Source organism: Equus caballus, chromosome 14, assembly GCF_041296265.1.
Source record: "Equus caballus isolate H_3958 breed thoroughbred chromosome 14, TB-T2T, whole genome shotgun sequence".
Classification (NCBI taxonomy): Eukaryota; Metazoa; Chordata; class Mammalia; order Perissodactyla; family Equidae; genus Equus; species Equus caballus.
This window is the reverse complement of record NC_091697.1, coordinates 51,915,892-51,930,698: the sequence shown is the minus strand read 5'-3', so window position 1 is coordinate 51,930,698 and position 14,807 is coordinate 51,915,892. Positions and strand designations below refer to the sequence as shown.

The 14,807-nt window shown below is 45.4% G+C and overlaps 2 protein-coding genes across 2 annotated transcripts; both read left to right on the top strand.

Moving 5' to 3' along the window:
• The first annotated feature begins 1 nt into the window (after position 1).
• Positions 2 to 6,949, top strand: HARS2 (histidyl-tRNA synthetase 2, mitochondrial). Its single transcript, XM_023617549.2, has 13 exons — positions 2 to 319; positions 1,824 to 1,898; positions 2,143 to 2,262; positions 2,388 to 2,483; positions 3,186 to 3,311; positions 3,418 to 3,525; positions 3,785 to 3,883; positions 4,201 to 4,294; positions 4,623 to 4,750; positions 4,844 to 5,086; positions 5,250 to 5,366; positions 5,559 to 5,705; positions 6,128 to 6,949. The coding sequence occupies exons 1-13, from the start codon at positions 212 to 214 to the stop codon at positions 6,185 to 6,187; spliced, it is 1,521 nt and encodes a 506-aa protein (XP_023473317.1). The 5' UTR covers positions 2 to 211; the 3' UTR covers positions 6,188 to 6,949.
• Positions 6,950 to 7,510: 561 nt separating this feature from the next.
• On the top strand, positions 7,511 to 13,694 carry ZMAT2 (zinc finger matrin-type 2). The gene is made up of 6 exons (XM_023617550.2): positions 7,511 to 7,836; positions 8,172 to 8,265; positions 9,332 to 9,455; positions 11,214 to 11,287; positions 11,738 to 11,883; positions 12,665 to 13,694. The coding sequence occupies exons 1-6, from the start codon at positions 7,597 to 7,599 to the stop codon at positions 12,806 to 12,808; spliced, it is 822 nt and encodes a 273-aa protein (XP_023473318.1). The 5' UTR covers positions 7,511 to 7,596; the 3' UTR covers positions 12,809 to 13,694.
• Positions 13,695 to 14,807: the final 1,113 nt, after the last annotated feature.

Sequence of the window (14,807 nt, the reverse complement as noted above, 5' to 3'; positions counted from 1 at the left end):
ACTTCCGGCTCCTACCGGAAGTGCCAAGCCTGAAACGGAGCCCAAGGAGGCTGGAGCACACCTGCGGGCTTTCGGAGGCGCAAAACCGGTCCCTTCTTGCTTGGAGCTAGGGCTTCGCCTCTACAGCGCCCTGCACCGTTCCTGGGGTGCGACCTACCTCGTTCCCGGGTGCTTTGGCTTCTGTCCCAGAAGGCCGGCCTCCTGCCGCACGATGCCCCAGCTCGGACTCCTGCATGGGAGAGCCTGGGCTTCGCTGCTTGGGAAGCTCCTGCGGCCGCCAGGTGCTGTGTGCATCGGGGCGGTCCATTCTCATAGCCAGGTGAGCCAGACTGAGATAGCTCCGGTCTGTCGGAGCAGGATCTCCAGGTCTAAAAGCATGGACTCGCGACCTGTACTCCAGTAGTATTACAATCAGTTTTTATTGAGTGCTCATCGTGTACCTACCGGCAATGAGCTAAGTGTTTGAAATGCTTTGTCATTTAACCCTCATAGCATTCTTGAAAGGTTGAGATTATTATTTCCATTTTACAATTGAGGAAACGGAGGCTAAATGGTTAAATGACTTACCTACGGATGTATAGTAGGGGAGCATTTTAATATATGTCGACAATCTCCTGTCTGAACCTGTTGGGGTCAAGTACACTAAAATTTCTCAAGCAAAATATATGAATATTCCCACTAAGTGAGATGATTAAGATCATAAGTAGACTGAGTTCACATTAGACTGTCTCAAAATGAATCTTAAAAAAAAAGAAAGAAACAAAACGAGAAAACCACCACTTTTGGTTTTCAGAGATTTTTAGATTTTGGAATTGCAGAGGAGGGATTGTGGACGTGAATTGCTATCCTTTGAAGGAGAGAATCCGCCAAAGTATGAAACTATCACACCCTCTATATTTCTGGAAGGGCATGTAGCCTGCTGGTAATATACAAAATCACTGATTCTGTACCTTGGGAAAGACCTTATTTTCGTCCTAGCAGATGCTTTGTGCTATCAGGAACGACAGGGCTCAGATCTTTTGTTATTAATTATCAGTCACAGCATTGTACCAGTGTGGTTTTTCAGTTCAATCAGGAAATCCATTCCTGTTCATTCCACAAACATGTTCTGTGCCCTTGGGCTGGTTCTCTTCTGTGTTCAAGTTACTTTTTTTCCTGTCTGCAAACTTAATGACCATTGCTACCTTAGTAAAAATTTTTAGTTTCGCTCTTTGAGTAGGAACTGAGAACTGGAGAAGATCATACTAATCCCTACCCCTAGATGGTTGGTGTGGAGTGGTGGGTTGTTTTGTGCCTTCATTCTTCTCCGGTGCTTAAACTTTTTCAGACATTTAAAAACTCCAACGGGCCGGCCTGGTGGCACAGCGGTTAAGTTCGCACATTCCACTTCAGAGGCCTGGGGTTCACCGGTTCAGTCCCGGGTGCGGACCTATGGACTGCTTGGCAAGCCATGCTGTGGCACGCGTCCCACGTATAAAGTAGAGGAAGATGGGCATGGATGTTAGCTCAGGACCAGTCTTCCTCAGCAAAAAGAGGAAGATTGGAGGCAGATGTTAGCTCAGGGCTAATCTTCCTCAAACAACAACAACAACAACAAAAACCTCCAAATGCAGTGAGGAAGCCTGTACAGTAAAGATCTGGCCTCATGTGTATTACATGTATGTTGCAGATACAACATGGGTTTTGGTGGGGGGAGGCTGAGATTGTGATGGACAAAATAGTGTTCAAGCTTCCTGTTGCTCAGGGACAAAGGTCTATGTGGGTAGCTTGCAGATCTGGCCAGTCTTGAGAGGGGCCGCATCTCACATTCTTTCTTCTACCAGGTTGCAGAGGCAGTGTTAGTGTCCCAACTGAAACCCCATCAAGAGAAATCAAATTTTATTATCAAGACCCCAAAGGTAATGCCCTTTGCCTCCTCTCTCCCATTAGAGTATCTTGGAGGACTGCCCTCTGCTCTGCTTCTCTCTTCCTGACCTCTTTTAATGTTCTTTTAGACTAATTAAAAAAAAATCTTCACTGTTCTTGAGGTACTCAGTGGGGTTCAGAGTCCCAGACCTTAGATTATAGATGTAGTTTGACTCTTTGTCTTAAGTGGACTTGTTTTTTGTCTTTGTTTTCACTATGGCTGCTTTTGGTTTCTAGGGCACCAGAGATCTTACTCCCCAGCAGATGGTTGTGAGGGAGAAAATTCTTGATTTGGTTGTTAGCTGCTTTAAACGTCATGGAGCAAAAGGGTTGGATACCCCAGCATTTGAGCTAAAGGTAAGAGGAGAAAAAAGAGTGCTGGATCCCCTTTTCTTCACCTGCCTTCAGTTTCCCAAAGGGCTTCTAGCCTGTGTTCTGGAGTCCTCCTTTAAACAGTGGTGCTTTCTGTTTGACCCCTGCAGGAAGTGCTCACTGAGAAGTATGGAGAGGACTCTGGACTCATCTATGATCTGCAGGATCAGGGTGGAGAGCTATTGTCCCTGCGCTATGACCTTACTGTATCTTTCTGAGTGCTGGAGTCTGACTTATTTCTTGCCAAACTCAGAGGGCTTTCTCTGACAAAAGAGACAAGAGTGACTCTGGGACCCTTTAGGTCTCTTGGCAGCAGCCTGTACTTCCAGTTTCTCCCAGAAGGCAATTCTAGCAGCAGAGCCTGGCCTGCAGCACTGTCATTTAGCTTTAATTTGTATAAGAATCCCTTGGGGGAAGCTCGCAGAAACACAGATTCCTGGCCCCCTGCTCCAGATATTCTTAAATCTGTAGCTGGAGTTGGGTTCAGCAGGCATCTGGGTAATTAAGATGCAGGTGGTCACTGCCCTACACTTAAAGAAACATTGCGTAGAAGTTATAGGCAAAACCAGGTTCTGAGGCTTGACTATTTTGAGAAAATTGAAAATTGGTCTGAATGGAGGGAATGGCTCAGACTTGAAGTTCTTAGGTCACTTCTGTCTCTACTTCTCTGGCTTTCTACCGAACTGCAGTTTTGCTAGGTCAAATTCCTTCATTTGACACTATTCAGTATATATTGAATGCCAAGCACTGCTAGGCCTTGGCGATAGTGGGAAACAAGATAGCGAAGGTCCTTGTTCTCATCCTAGTGGATGAGATCCAGTCGATAGAGGCCCAATCCTCGCTAATGTGTGTGCACTGAGCCTAGTCTTTGGATGCAGTATCCTTCCTCCTTAACCAGTTTATGTGAGGTTCCTTTTGCTCGTTATCTGGCCATGAATAAAGTGAAGAAGATGAAACGCTACCATGTTGGAAAGGTGTGGCGGCGGGAGAGCCCAACCGTAGTCCAAGGCCGCTACAGGGAGTTCTGCCAGTGTGTAAGTCACCTGATGGAGGCAGCATGGTTTGATAGTTCTGGGGGTCACAACCTGAGAACTGGCTGCTCAGTGGAGACTTTTTTTCCCCTTCTTTTCTTTGCTGTAGGATTTCGACATTGCTGGTCAGTTTGACCCTATGATCCCTGATGCAGAGTGTTTGAAGATCATGTGTGAAATCCTAAGTGGGTTGCAGCTGGGGGACTTTCTTATTAAGGTGAGGCCAGGGCTGAAGACTGAGGGGGGTTGTCTGGATTTGGCCTGAGGCTGTCCCAAAACATGGATGACCCCAGCCTTTAAGCCTGCAGCTCTAAGACTTTGTTAGTACAGCTGTTGCATTTCATATATATATCTATATAGTCATCCTGTGAAATTTCCTTTCTATCCCTTTATGAGTCAGGAAGAGTAGGGACTGCCATTGTTTTGAGGGAAAGGGCACTGACAAGACACTTGGGTTACTTCCATTGAGTTCACAGGTCAATGACCGGCGGATTTTGGATGGGATGTTTGCTGTCTGTGGTGTTCCTGAAAGCAAGTTCCATACCATTTGCTCCTCGATAGACAAACTAGGCAAGGTAACAAGACATGCTTCAGTAGACCCTATTAGAGTTTCTGCCCTGCCCTCAAATCCATACGCCTAGAGAAAAATAAGGAGATGGTGGCTGGAATTGAGCTATTCCTGGGATGAAGGTGAGGAGACATTCTGAAGCAAGACCTGAGTTTTGCTGTGCAGTGGGGATTGTGGCTGGATTTCCTAAGCTGCTTCTGACTTTGCTTACTTTGCTGAGTGTTAGCTACTCCTGACATACATAATGAATGAAAGTGAGATATCCTTTTCTGGTTAGGGAAAGAAGGATCTTGGGGCAGGGCTAATGTTTGGGTGTTTGTGCAGATGTCTTGGAAAGATGTGAGACATGAGATGGTGGCAAAGAAAGGCCTGGCTCCTGAAGTGGCTGATCGAATTGGGGACTATGTCCAATGTCATGGTAAGAACCAGGTTTTTCAGAGCTATCTGGTAGAACCAGAGTAAGGATGATATGTGTACAACTTCTATCTCTGAAACAGCTCCTTTCTTTTTTGTAGATTTGTTAAGCTCCAGACCCTGGCCTGAATTTAATTCCCCCTTTGCTTATTGCAACCACTTTATGTCTTTAAATGGCAAGGGTAGAGGCAGAGGAAAGTCTGGTCGTATGAGATCAGGATCTTTTTTTAAGAAAATGAGGAGGACTAGCTAGAGCACATTAGGGATAAATTTGGATGAAACACATCTTGGTGAATAGCACAGACCTTATCTCTCTTCACATATCTCTTCAGGTGGGGTGTCCTTGGTAGAACAGATGTTCCAGGATCCCAGACTATCCCAGAACAAGCAGGCCCTAGAGGGCCTGGGGGACCTAAAGTTGCTATTTGAATACGTGACTTTATTTGGAATTGCTGAGAAGGTAAGCTGAGTTAGCAGTGGCCCTCCTGCTGAGCTCTGTGGCTCTCAGGGTCCTGAGTCTTGTCTGGGACTTACTACAGCCTTGTCTCCACAGATCTCCTTTGACCTAAGTCTGGCTCGGGGTCTGGACTACTATACTGGAGTGGTCTATGAAGCAGTGCTGCTACCGACCCCAGCTCAGGCTGAGGAGGAGCCCCTGAATGTGGGCAGTGTGGCTGCTGGTGGGCGCTATGATGGGCTGGTGGGCATGTTTGACCCGAAGGGCCACAAGGTGCCGTGCGTAGGGCTCAGCATTGGGGTAGAGCGAATCTTCTCCATTGTGGAGCAAAAGATGAAGGTAGGTCCTAGGTAGGGGTGGAGTGGGGCTGGAGGCCTAAAAACTTTGTTTCTAGAGGTACATTTGGACTGTGTTCCTGATGATTCTTTTTGTCTTGTTTTTTGGAATTACCTGGTTCAAAGGAATTTTTTATTAGTTTTACTTTCTTCTCTCTTTTTTTCAGACTTTTGGTGAGAAGATACGGACCACAGAGACCCAAGTGTTTGTGGCCTCACCACAGAAGAACTTTCTCCAAGAACGATTGAAGCTAATTGCAGAGCTTTGGGATGCTGGGATCAAGGTATGGTGGAGCTGATATCCAAGCCACCTAGTATGTGTGCAATTCAGGTGCACTCAAGACCTTTCTGGTCTTCACTAGAGTGTCTTCTTCGGGTAGGAGGGCTAGCTGCTTATTTCTTTGGAAAAGCTTGCTCCTGAGATTTGAGTGGTGTGGTCACTTCTAAGCCCCCTACTCTATCTTCACCCTTTTCAGGCAGAGCTGCTGTATAAGAACAACCCTAAACTACTAACCCAACTGCACTACTGTGAGAACATGGGCATTCCACTGGTGGTCATTGTTGGTGAGCAAGAACTGAAGGAAGGGGTCATCAAGCTCCGTTCAGTGGCCAGCAGGGAGGAGGTAAGTGAGGACAGGCAGAAATAGAAGGGAGCAAGTGTTTCTACTTTTCTTATATTCTTTAAGAAATATGTGTCTTCTGGCTGAGGAAATATCTCCAGGGTTAATAGTGATAGAGATGGAGGAAGACCCACTCTACATAATCATTGTAGCCAGTGAGTATTGGCTGAGTGGACGGAAGAAGGACAAATAAAATCTCAATGGGTATTTCGAGACTAGTCAACAAAATAGATATAGATCAGGTGTTTGAATCTGTTTAGTCTTCAGGGCATATGTTCTCCAGGTCAGCTTGAAGCCCACACTACTTCCTACTGGTTGCATAAGTAGTGGGAGTAGATGCAGAGTAAAATGAACCTGGAAAAACAGTGGTTAAAGAGTTAGTATCGCTCTCTAGTTTGTCACATGAGGGTTCTCTTATGTTTCAGGTGGCCATTAAACGGGAAAACCTTGTGGCTGAAATTCAGAAGCGACTATCTGAGTCTTGATCCTTGCCTGATTGCCATCTGCTGATCTTTGTAGAAAGTGTTTCATCTACGACTGAGTTCCTGATGGACTTCACAACTCCTGGCCAGGATGGGTGACAAATACCTCTGCCTCCTCCATCCTACCTGGGTGCAGAACTGTAGAAGATCCTGAGGACTTCTGGGCTAGTGTGAGCAGCTATTCTGCATGAGTGCAGATGGCTGGTATGTGAAAGAGACATGCTCTAGTGCAGAGGCTGATGGCAGATTTGAAGTGCCATTGAATGCTGCCAAGAGGTGCTGAGATAGTTGCTGTGAGCAAAGCTCTGGGAAAGTCACTTCAGGCTGAGAGGATTCTGAATCACTGTGATCAGAAGTCAGATACTTAGCTTCCCACTATGACTTCTGAACCGGATTATGGGGAATTTATCCACAACTTGCCCTTCGCCTGTCCAGGGAGTTTTTGGGAGACAGGAAGCACGGGTAATGGCTACTTTCTTCTTTGTTTGAAGACAGAGATAGTATCCCAAGGGCATAGCAGTGCCCATATTGATGTGGCATCTCTCTAGCCCATCCATTGTTAACAATATTAGGGTGAGGCTGTATGTTTAATAATCTTGAGTGTTGAACTTAATAGGTGACTTGACAGGATGGAGGTCTGATCTTTTGAGATTTTGGAGACCATTTCCTGTGCCAGAATCATTGCTCTGACTATTCCATGTTCTGCCATGGAAGTGGCTGTGCTAGAAGTGGTTGGATAATATATTAAATAAAATATTAAATGTAGTAGTTTGGGTAATTTGTTGTCAAGGGATTGGTTTGCATAGACCATAGAAAACGCTTGACTGTACACTGGAAAATTCTGTGAGCTAGGAGTAATCGCCTTGGGGTGATGCTTCTGTATTCAGTGAAGAGAGCAGACACTCTTTCCCCCTGTCCCCACCCCCAGATACAGTCATGTTGCTAAATCAACATAGTGAGCCGTCTGCCAGAGTTCTTCACCCTAGAGTGTTGCTGATGACTGGCCCTGCTAAGTCCAATCATGCTGATTAAATTATGCCCTATAGATTGAATAAGGTTCCTCAGTTGAAGGAGAAAATGATTTAACCGAAGGTGATAGCAGTGCTTCAAGATAAGGAGACAGTGCAAAAAGTGCTTTCCATATGTATATTGGGAAGGCTGCAGTCTTTGTAAACACTGCAGTGTTGTGGGGCCATATCGTTGGTGCATACAGGTAAACGGGGTATCTAGAGCCCCTAATAACAGCTCTTTAGCCTTAAAGCAGGTTTAGAAACTCTTCGCAACGCACACAAAGGTGATTAGACTAGATTAGAAGGCACTGATCTGAACCTCAATTCTCTCGTTTGTAAAACAGACGAGTTGAACTAATTCAGACAGCCCTTTGAAGCTTGTTTTGAAAGCCAGGGCAAAAAATGTTTGCGGACGCCCTTACTTCCGTATCGCTTCATAATATCCTTGCGCATGCGCCACTTCCATGGAGCAGAGGCGGGGCAAACAAGCCTGTTTTAGAACCCCTCCAGTGCTTAGCTCGTTTAGAACGCGAGACTCGAAGCTTATTGGAGGGCAAGCTTGCTTTACGGCTCAACATTGCTTTTTACGGCATTTTCCGGCTTCCCATTCACTTCGCAGTGAAGATGGCGTCGGGCAGCGGGGTAGGTGTTGTGTGTGAGGAGGCGGCTTTGGAATGGGAAGGGGGTGGCTTCTCAGCGCCGAATATCCTGCATCTGACTGGCTTCCTGACACCTACTTGCGGTCCAATGGCCTGGGTTCCGGAGTTCCCCCGTAAGGCCTTGGCGCAGGGTCAGTGGAGTCGCGGAGGTCTCTTGGGTTGGGGTCCCGAGGCCGTCTCAGCCTCCTGGTGCGCTTCAGAGAGGCTTCGCTCTTGACAGGTCCCGGGGTCGCCTTGGCGGTGAGGACGCGGTTCCTTCTGTTTCTCTAGGGGTCGAACATGATTAGCGACGACTCTTGAGCTCTTTTTTCCCCCCAGACAAAAAACTTGGACTTTCGCCGAAAGTGGGACAAAGATGAATATGAGAAGCTCGCCGAGAAGAGGCTCACGGAAGAGAGAGAAAAGAAGGATGGTGGGTGCCTGCTCCATCAAGGGCTAAGGGTATCGTAGAGGCGAGGCAGTGGCTGGAGAGCGGGTGGGGAGTTGAAATGCGCTGCCCTCCTCTTCTCTTTAACCCCTGACTGAGCGGTGCCTCCCTGGTCCTCTATTTCTTCATGTATAAAATGAGAGCGAGGAGATGGACCGAGTGGTTTTGAGGTGCTTTCCAGCTCTCTTTTCCTCTGCTTCCTTGCCCTGCCGTTGCTCGCCTCACGTAGTACCTTCCTGAAGTACAGAGAAAAGAGTGGAACCCTTAGTAGCGACAGGGAAGAAGTTAGGTGGAGCATTTTGCTGCTGTTCATTACTGCTGCTGAAGACCCCTTTTTTAACTTGAAATTACTTAATGTGGAGAAGAACATTCCTGGCCCAATCAAGACCTTCTCCTATAGTCTGAGAAGAGGAGGGGTACTCACCAGGGAACGTGGGATTGTTTCAGGTAGTACTTAGTAGTGCTATTCTCTGTGCCTTGTACAATATCGGGGAGTTGGTGCTCCTCTCCTAGATAGAGGTTTCACTATACAGAAAGAAGTATCTTATTTTCTCATGTTTTCAAATGTGTGCTTTCTTCTTTACTTCTACACCACCTTGCATCTATTAAACCTTTTAATTTTTATGTAAGTTGTATAATATAATGGGTATTTCCTAAATATTGGTCCCCTTTTTTAATTTTCCCGGTTTTCAGAAGAGTCCTTTCTACATTATGCTTGGGGTGTATGTCTGAAAGCATTACTGAGTGTCCTTGCTCTTCTTTTAAAACATTGTTTTTTGTGAAAATTCAGAACTCTTCCCTTAGTTAATCAATGAATAGAAAACATTGCTTTTAGACTTGATGCCTTTAAAGTGGAGAAAAGCTGTAGAGAGTTAAGGATTGCTTATTATTTTTCCTGTGTTTAGATTCTCCCCAGCTGCTGCTAGAAGTGCCTGTTGTGTCCCTTGCTTAATGAGGGTAGACCTCTGAATTTTGGGTTTCATGCATATCTTTTCTTTTCTGGCTAAGGAACTGTAATATTGAAGGAACTTCCTTCCCCATTATATTTCAGGAAAACCGGTGCAGCCTGTCAAGCGGGAGCTTCTCCGGCATAGGGACTACAAGGTGGACCTGGAATCCAAGCTTGGGAAGACGATTGTTATTACCAAGACCACCCCACAATCTGAGATGGGAGGGTGAGTGGCTTTTCATCTTTTTTTACAGCCAGGAGTAGGTCTAATAAACTATGTTGGTTTTAGGACATGTTGAGGAGGATTCCTGGTCCCAGGATAAAAATATTGTTGTCTGTAATTCCATCCTTAGATTTGTTTTTTTGGCCCCCAAGGTCTCAAGTTAACATAATAGTGTCTCTAGGAGGGATCACTCTGTAGGCTTCTTCAGATTAGTACTGTAACTACTACTTGATATCTTAAAAGGGATTATTTGTTCTCCTACCAGAGGAAGAAATGAAGGAAAGGACTACTGAAGAGATTTTTGTTTTTTCTTAGAAAGATTGGCCCTGAGTTAACATCTGTTGCCAATTTTCTTCTCTTTATTTTTCTTCCCAAAGACCCAAAACGTAGTTGTATATTCTAGTTATAGGTCATTCTAGTTCTTCTATATGGGATTTTGCCACAGCATAGCTTGATGAGCAGTGCTGTGTCGGCACCCAGGATCCAAACTGGTGAACCCTGGGCCACTGAAGCAGAGTTTGCGAACTGAACCACTTGGCCACGGGCCCAGACCCTGAGGTGATTTCTAAGGGAGAAATTAGGTGGAAATAGAGTGGAGCCTAGGAGCTGTTGATGGTGAATAAAGAGGACTGAGGTTCCAGACTGGCTGCAAAGGCTGTAGTTGTTATGGATTGCCTGGTTGTGCACCTTCCTCCTAGATCAAGACTATAACCTATAGGCAAAAAGGTCCCACAAGAATTATTCCTCCTTTTGCCCACCACTACTTCTCTGTCCCGTTAGGTTTTCCAGAAGGAGGGCAACACAGATAGCAATGAGTGACACTTTTCTGAGCTGCTTAGTAAACCCACTGTTACCATTCCTCTCTGTATTAGTCATCTATTGCTATGTAAATTAATTAATTAACCCAAAATTTAGCAGTGTAAAACAACAAATAGCTCAATTTCTGTGGGTAAAGACTCTGGGAAAGGCTTACCTAGGTAGTTCTGGCTCAGCATCTCTCACAAAGCCACAGTCAAGATGTCTGCTGGGTCTGCATTCATCTGAGGTATAAGTGGGGCTGGAGTATCTGCTTCCAGGCTCTCTCACTGTGGCTGTGGTTTGGAGGTCTCAGTTCTTTGCCTCATGGGCCTCTCCATAGTGCTGCTCACAACAAAGCAAGTGGCTTCCCCATAGAAGGTGATCCATATAGACAGACTGAGACAGAAGCCACGTTTTTTTCTTATAACCTAATCTTGGAAGTGACAAATAGCATCACTTTTGACATATTCTGTTGGTCACAGAGACCCACCCTGGTACAAATTGGGAAGGAACTACACAGGGTAAGAATACCAGGAGGTTGGGGATCATTGTGGGGGCCATCTTAGAGGTTGGCTCTCACAGTCTTCCAACGGCTAAGTCTTTATGGAAATGAGAAGTGCCGCCTCCTTGTAAAAAGAAGTTTAACATAAAAATATGAGTTTCCTGGGGCTGGCCCCGTGGCCGAGTGGTTAGGTTCGTGTGCTCCGCTGCAGGCGGCCCAGTGTTTCGTTGGTTCGAATCCTGGGCGCGGACACGGCACTGCTCATCGGACCACGCTGAGGCGGCGTCCCACGTGCCACAACTAGAAGGACCCACAATGAAGAGTATACAACTGTGTACCTGGGGGCTTTGGGGAGAAAAAGGAAAAAAAAAAAAAGTTAAAAAATCTGAGTTTCCTGATTGCAAATAATAAGATCTTTACAAGCAGATTTGACCCAAGTGCTGTTTTTTTCTGTTTGTTAGCTATTACTGCAATGTCTGTGACTGTGTGGTGAAGGACTCCATCAACTTCCTGGATCACATTAATGGAAAGAAACGTAAGGCTTGGAGGTAGTTTGTGACTGGGGCTGGGACTGGGTTTGGAGGTGGAGTAGGGGAAAGGGTGTTTTCTGTTGGGCCGTTTTTTTTAATGCCTGGGGAATTCTCCAGTTGCTTCAGCACCATCCATCCTTTTCTTCGTTATCTAATGTCTTTGGAGGCCATGACGTGAGACACTGTTCTGGGCTCTCTACAAACCTAAACCATGGTCCCACCTGTCCCCACTGGTGTGCATCTGCTCAGAAAGGGTAGTTGAAAGCCACATACATCTTGTTATCTGGGGCTGCTGCTTTTGGGGACAAGTAAAGCCAAGAGAGTTTATTTAGGCCATAATTATTTTTGCTGTGTGTGTTATAAGAAGATGTTTTTTAAAAATGTCAGGAAAAGACTTTTTGAGGGGCTGAGGATGTTGTACTGACCTTACCTTCTTCACGGTTGACCTTGCCCAGATCAGCGAAACCTGGGCATGTCTATGCGTGTGGAACGTTCCACCTTGGATCAGGTGAAGAAACGTTTTGAGGTCAACAAAAAGAAGATGGAAGAGAAGCAGAAGGATTATGATTTTGAGGAAAGGATGAAGGAGCTCAGAGAAGAGGTAAGGCTCTACTATCCTTCTCTCCTCCCTCCCTGAGCTTTGACTTTTATGTTATGAGTCTTGGGGAGGCTCTTTTCCTCATTCCACTCCCACCCCTGGAGGATAGTTGTATCTCCTGAATTTCTGTATGTTAGGGGAAACATTTATTGTCCTTGTTTGGGACTCATGATCTGAAGGAAATAGCTCTAAACCTATCTTTTTTTCCTGGACTCTCTGGGCCATACTTTTTTACTACAGGAGGGATTAAGTAAATGCACCTAGTCCCCAAGAGGCCCGTGGAGCCAGGCTGACTGGGTCAGAGTTCTGTTTCCTCCACTTACTGATTGAATCTTGGTCAAGATATATAACCTTTCTGTGCTTCAGTTTCCCCATGTTAGAGATCTGAGTATATACTATACTGTACTATACTATACAATACTGTACTGTACGATATAGCACTTAGACCAATTTCTGGCATGTACTGCATGCTCCAGAATGTTAGTTGCTGTTATATGGTTTTGCTCCCATAACCTTGTTAAAAACTAGAAATGAACTGGAATGTAGGATTTAGAAGTGCTCTCTATAAGCTAAAACTTCTCTTTCGTTGTAAGATTTACTGTGGATTTACCTTTAAAAGATTTACCTTAATAATCTTTACTGTGGCTTTTCCTCTGCTCTTGAAATTTTACTTGCTTTTAACTATTTTCTCCTAAAGATAGAAGGGAATCTTGAAGTCCACCTGTCTCTTTCAACAACGTTTGGCTCCGTAGTCTGAACTGATTCTGAGTGATTTCCCCCCCAGGAGGAAAAGGCCAAAGCCTACAAGAAAGAGAAACAGAAGGAGAAGAAAAGGAGGGCAGAGGAGGACTTGACGTTTGAGGAGGATGATGAGATGGCAGCTGTGATGGGCTTCTCTGGCTTTGGTTCCACCAAGAAGAGTTACTGAGGCTTTCTATGCTTGGCTCTTTGCTGGGCCTAACTTTGTGTGTAGGGGGGTCATTTTGTGGGGGTACTTGGGAAAGTCCTTAAGAGTGACAATGGGGAGGGCTAGAGGGTGGGTGTTTGTGGTTTCCCTCTACCTTGGGAGAGAGTACAGGATGCAGAGGTAATGCTGTGACGTATTTCTTCAGCCTCAGTATATCACTGGAGTCACAGGACCTCTGCCCACCTGAGTTCCCAGTAAAGAAAAACCTCCTCTTCCGAGGCTGCTTTCCCAAAACTCCCCCTGCATCTTTCCCTCTTCATCTATCCAATCTTTTCTCTGAGCATCCTACATTTATCCTGTGTTCTGCTTTTGTTTTAATTTTGACTCTTGCTTAGCCTGCAGCGGAAGGGTTCTCTGGGTCCCAGTTTCCAGTTGACAGCATATCCTTGACCAGCACCCACCCCCCTTCCCCACCCCCTGTGGTTCTCTGGCCACCTGTGCATGCATGTGTACTTCTGCCTGGGTCAGTGGTGTGTGTGGATGTGTGTGCATGAATCTGTCACATAGAAGGAGCCTGAGCAAGAACCTCAAAGCATTGCTGCCGTGGGGCCTGATGTTCTTGGCTTCCTCAGAGCATGTAACAGGAAATTAAATGGGATGAGTGTTTGGTGTGGTTTTTGTTTGGTGAGTTTTTTAACCTTTGTTCTTCATATGTAAACTGTTCAGCTTTTCCTGTTTGTTTCATTTTATTGAGGATTACTCTCTTTTTGTCTTCCTTGTGAGCAGGCTCTTGGAAGAACCTGTTTGATGCAAAAAAGAAAAAGAAAAAAAAACCTCATATGGGAGCCCTTGGGTCTCAGAAGCTGTTCAACCTGTATAATAAATGGCATTGACTGGGCCTATTTTACATTTGGTTGGGAACATTCCATATTCTTCCCTGTGTATTGTTTCTTTCTTCCCACACTGAGGATTTCCCTATAGAGCTTATTCTTCCTTCACTTGAGCCCTGTCACTTTTTTTTCTAGGTTCTTTCAGCATAAGTTGTATTTTCCTCTGATGAGATCTGTGTTCAGAGGAGTCTGAACAAACTTTTCCTATAATAGCCTCCTTTCATCCTCTGTTTTTGGAACAGCAGAGCTCAGGGTTGAACTTAGTGTTTTCCTTACTGTCTGCAGTTAGGCTAGGCACAGGGTTACTCAGTCTTGGCAGTGTTGACATTTGGAGCTGGATAATTCTTTGTGGGGGCTCCCTTATGCATTGTAGCGTGTATAGCAGTAACCCTGGCCTCTACACACTAGATGTCAGTAGCACCACCTCCCCAAGTTGTGACAACTAAAGATGTCTGTGTCCCCCAGAGGAGTGGGGGCAAAATCCCTCTCCCCAGCCCCACTGAGAAGCTGCCTTCCCTACTTTGGTCTAACTTGAGAATTAGATGTCCTAGACTGGTTAACTAAAGGGAAAAACTTTGATATTCCCTGGATCAGGTACTGTGCCATGTCCCAAGGATGCAGAGGGGAAAAAAATCAGTCCCTTACATTAAAAAAAAAAAGAATAGTTACACAAACTTCAAGCAGGTGAATTCTATGACAACTTTACCTGGTTCTGTACCCTGAAAAGTGGGCTCTATTTGAGTTAACAAGGTTGTCCCACGTGGTTTGTTTACATTCTCTGCTTCTGGCCCCTCACCCTTATTTAGCTTCTGAATCATTTGTGGGTCCCCCAAAGTACCATACTCTTTCCTTTGGACTTTTGTGTAAAGTTCCAAAAGCCTAATTTATTTCTAGTGCCGAATCTTGCCACTGGGAACGCTGAATGTGTATTTATTGGCTCAAGGCCTGGCTCAAAGTTTCACAGATACTATTTTTTTGGCCAATTGCCAGCAGGTTAGTGGGTGCTTTCCTTGATAAGATTATACGCTCTATAGGTCCTTGGGTTAAGAATCTACCCGACTAAGAATTTAACCTACCCAGTTGGCTGGGTCCTTTCAAGGCAGGCTGGAGGAGGTATCAGTGAGGTGAGT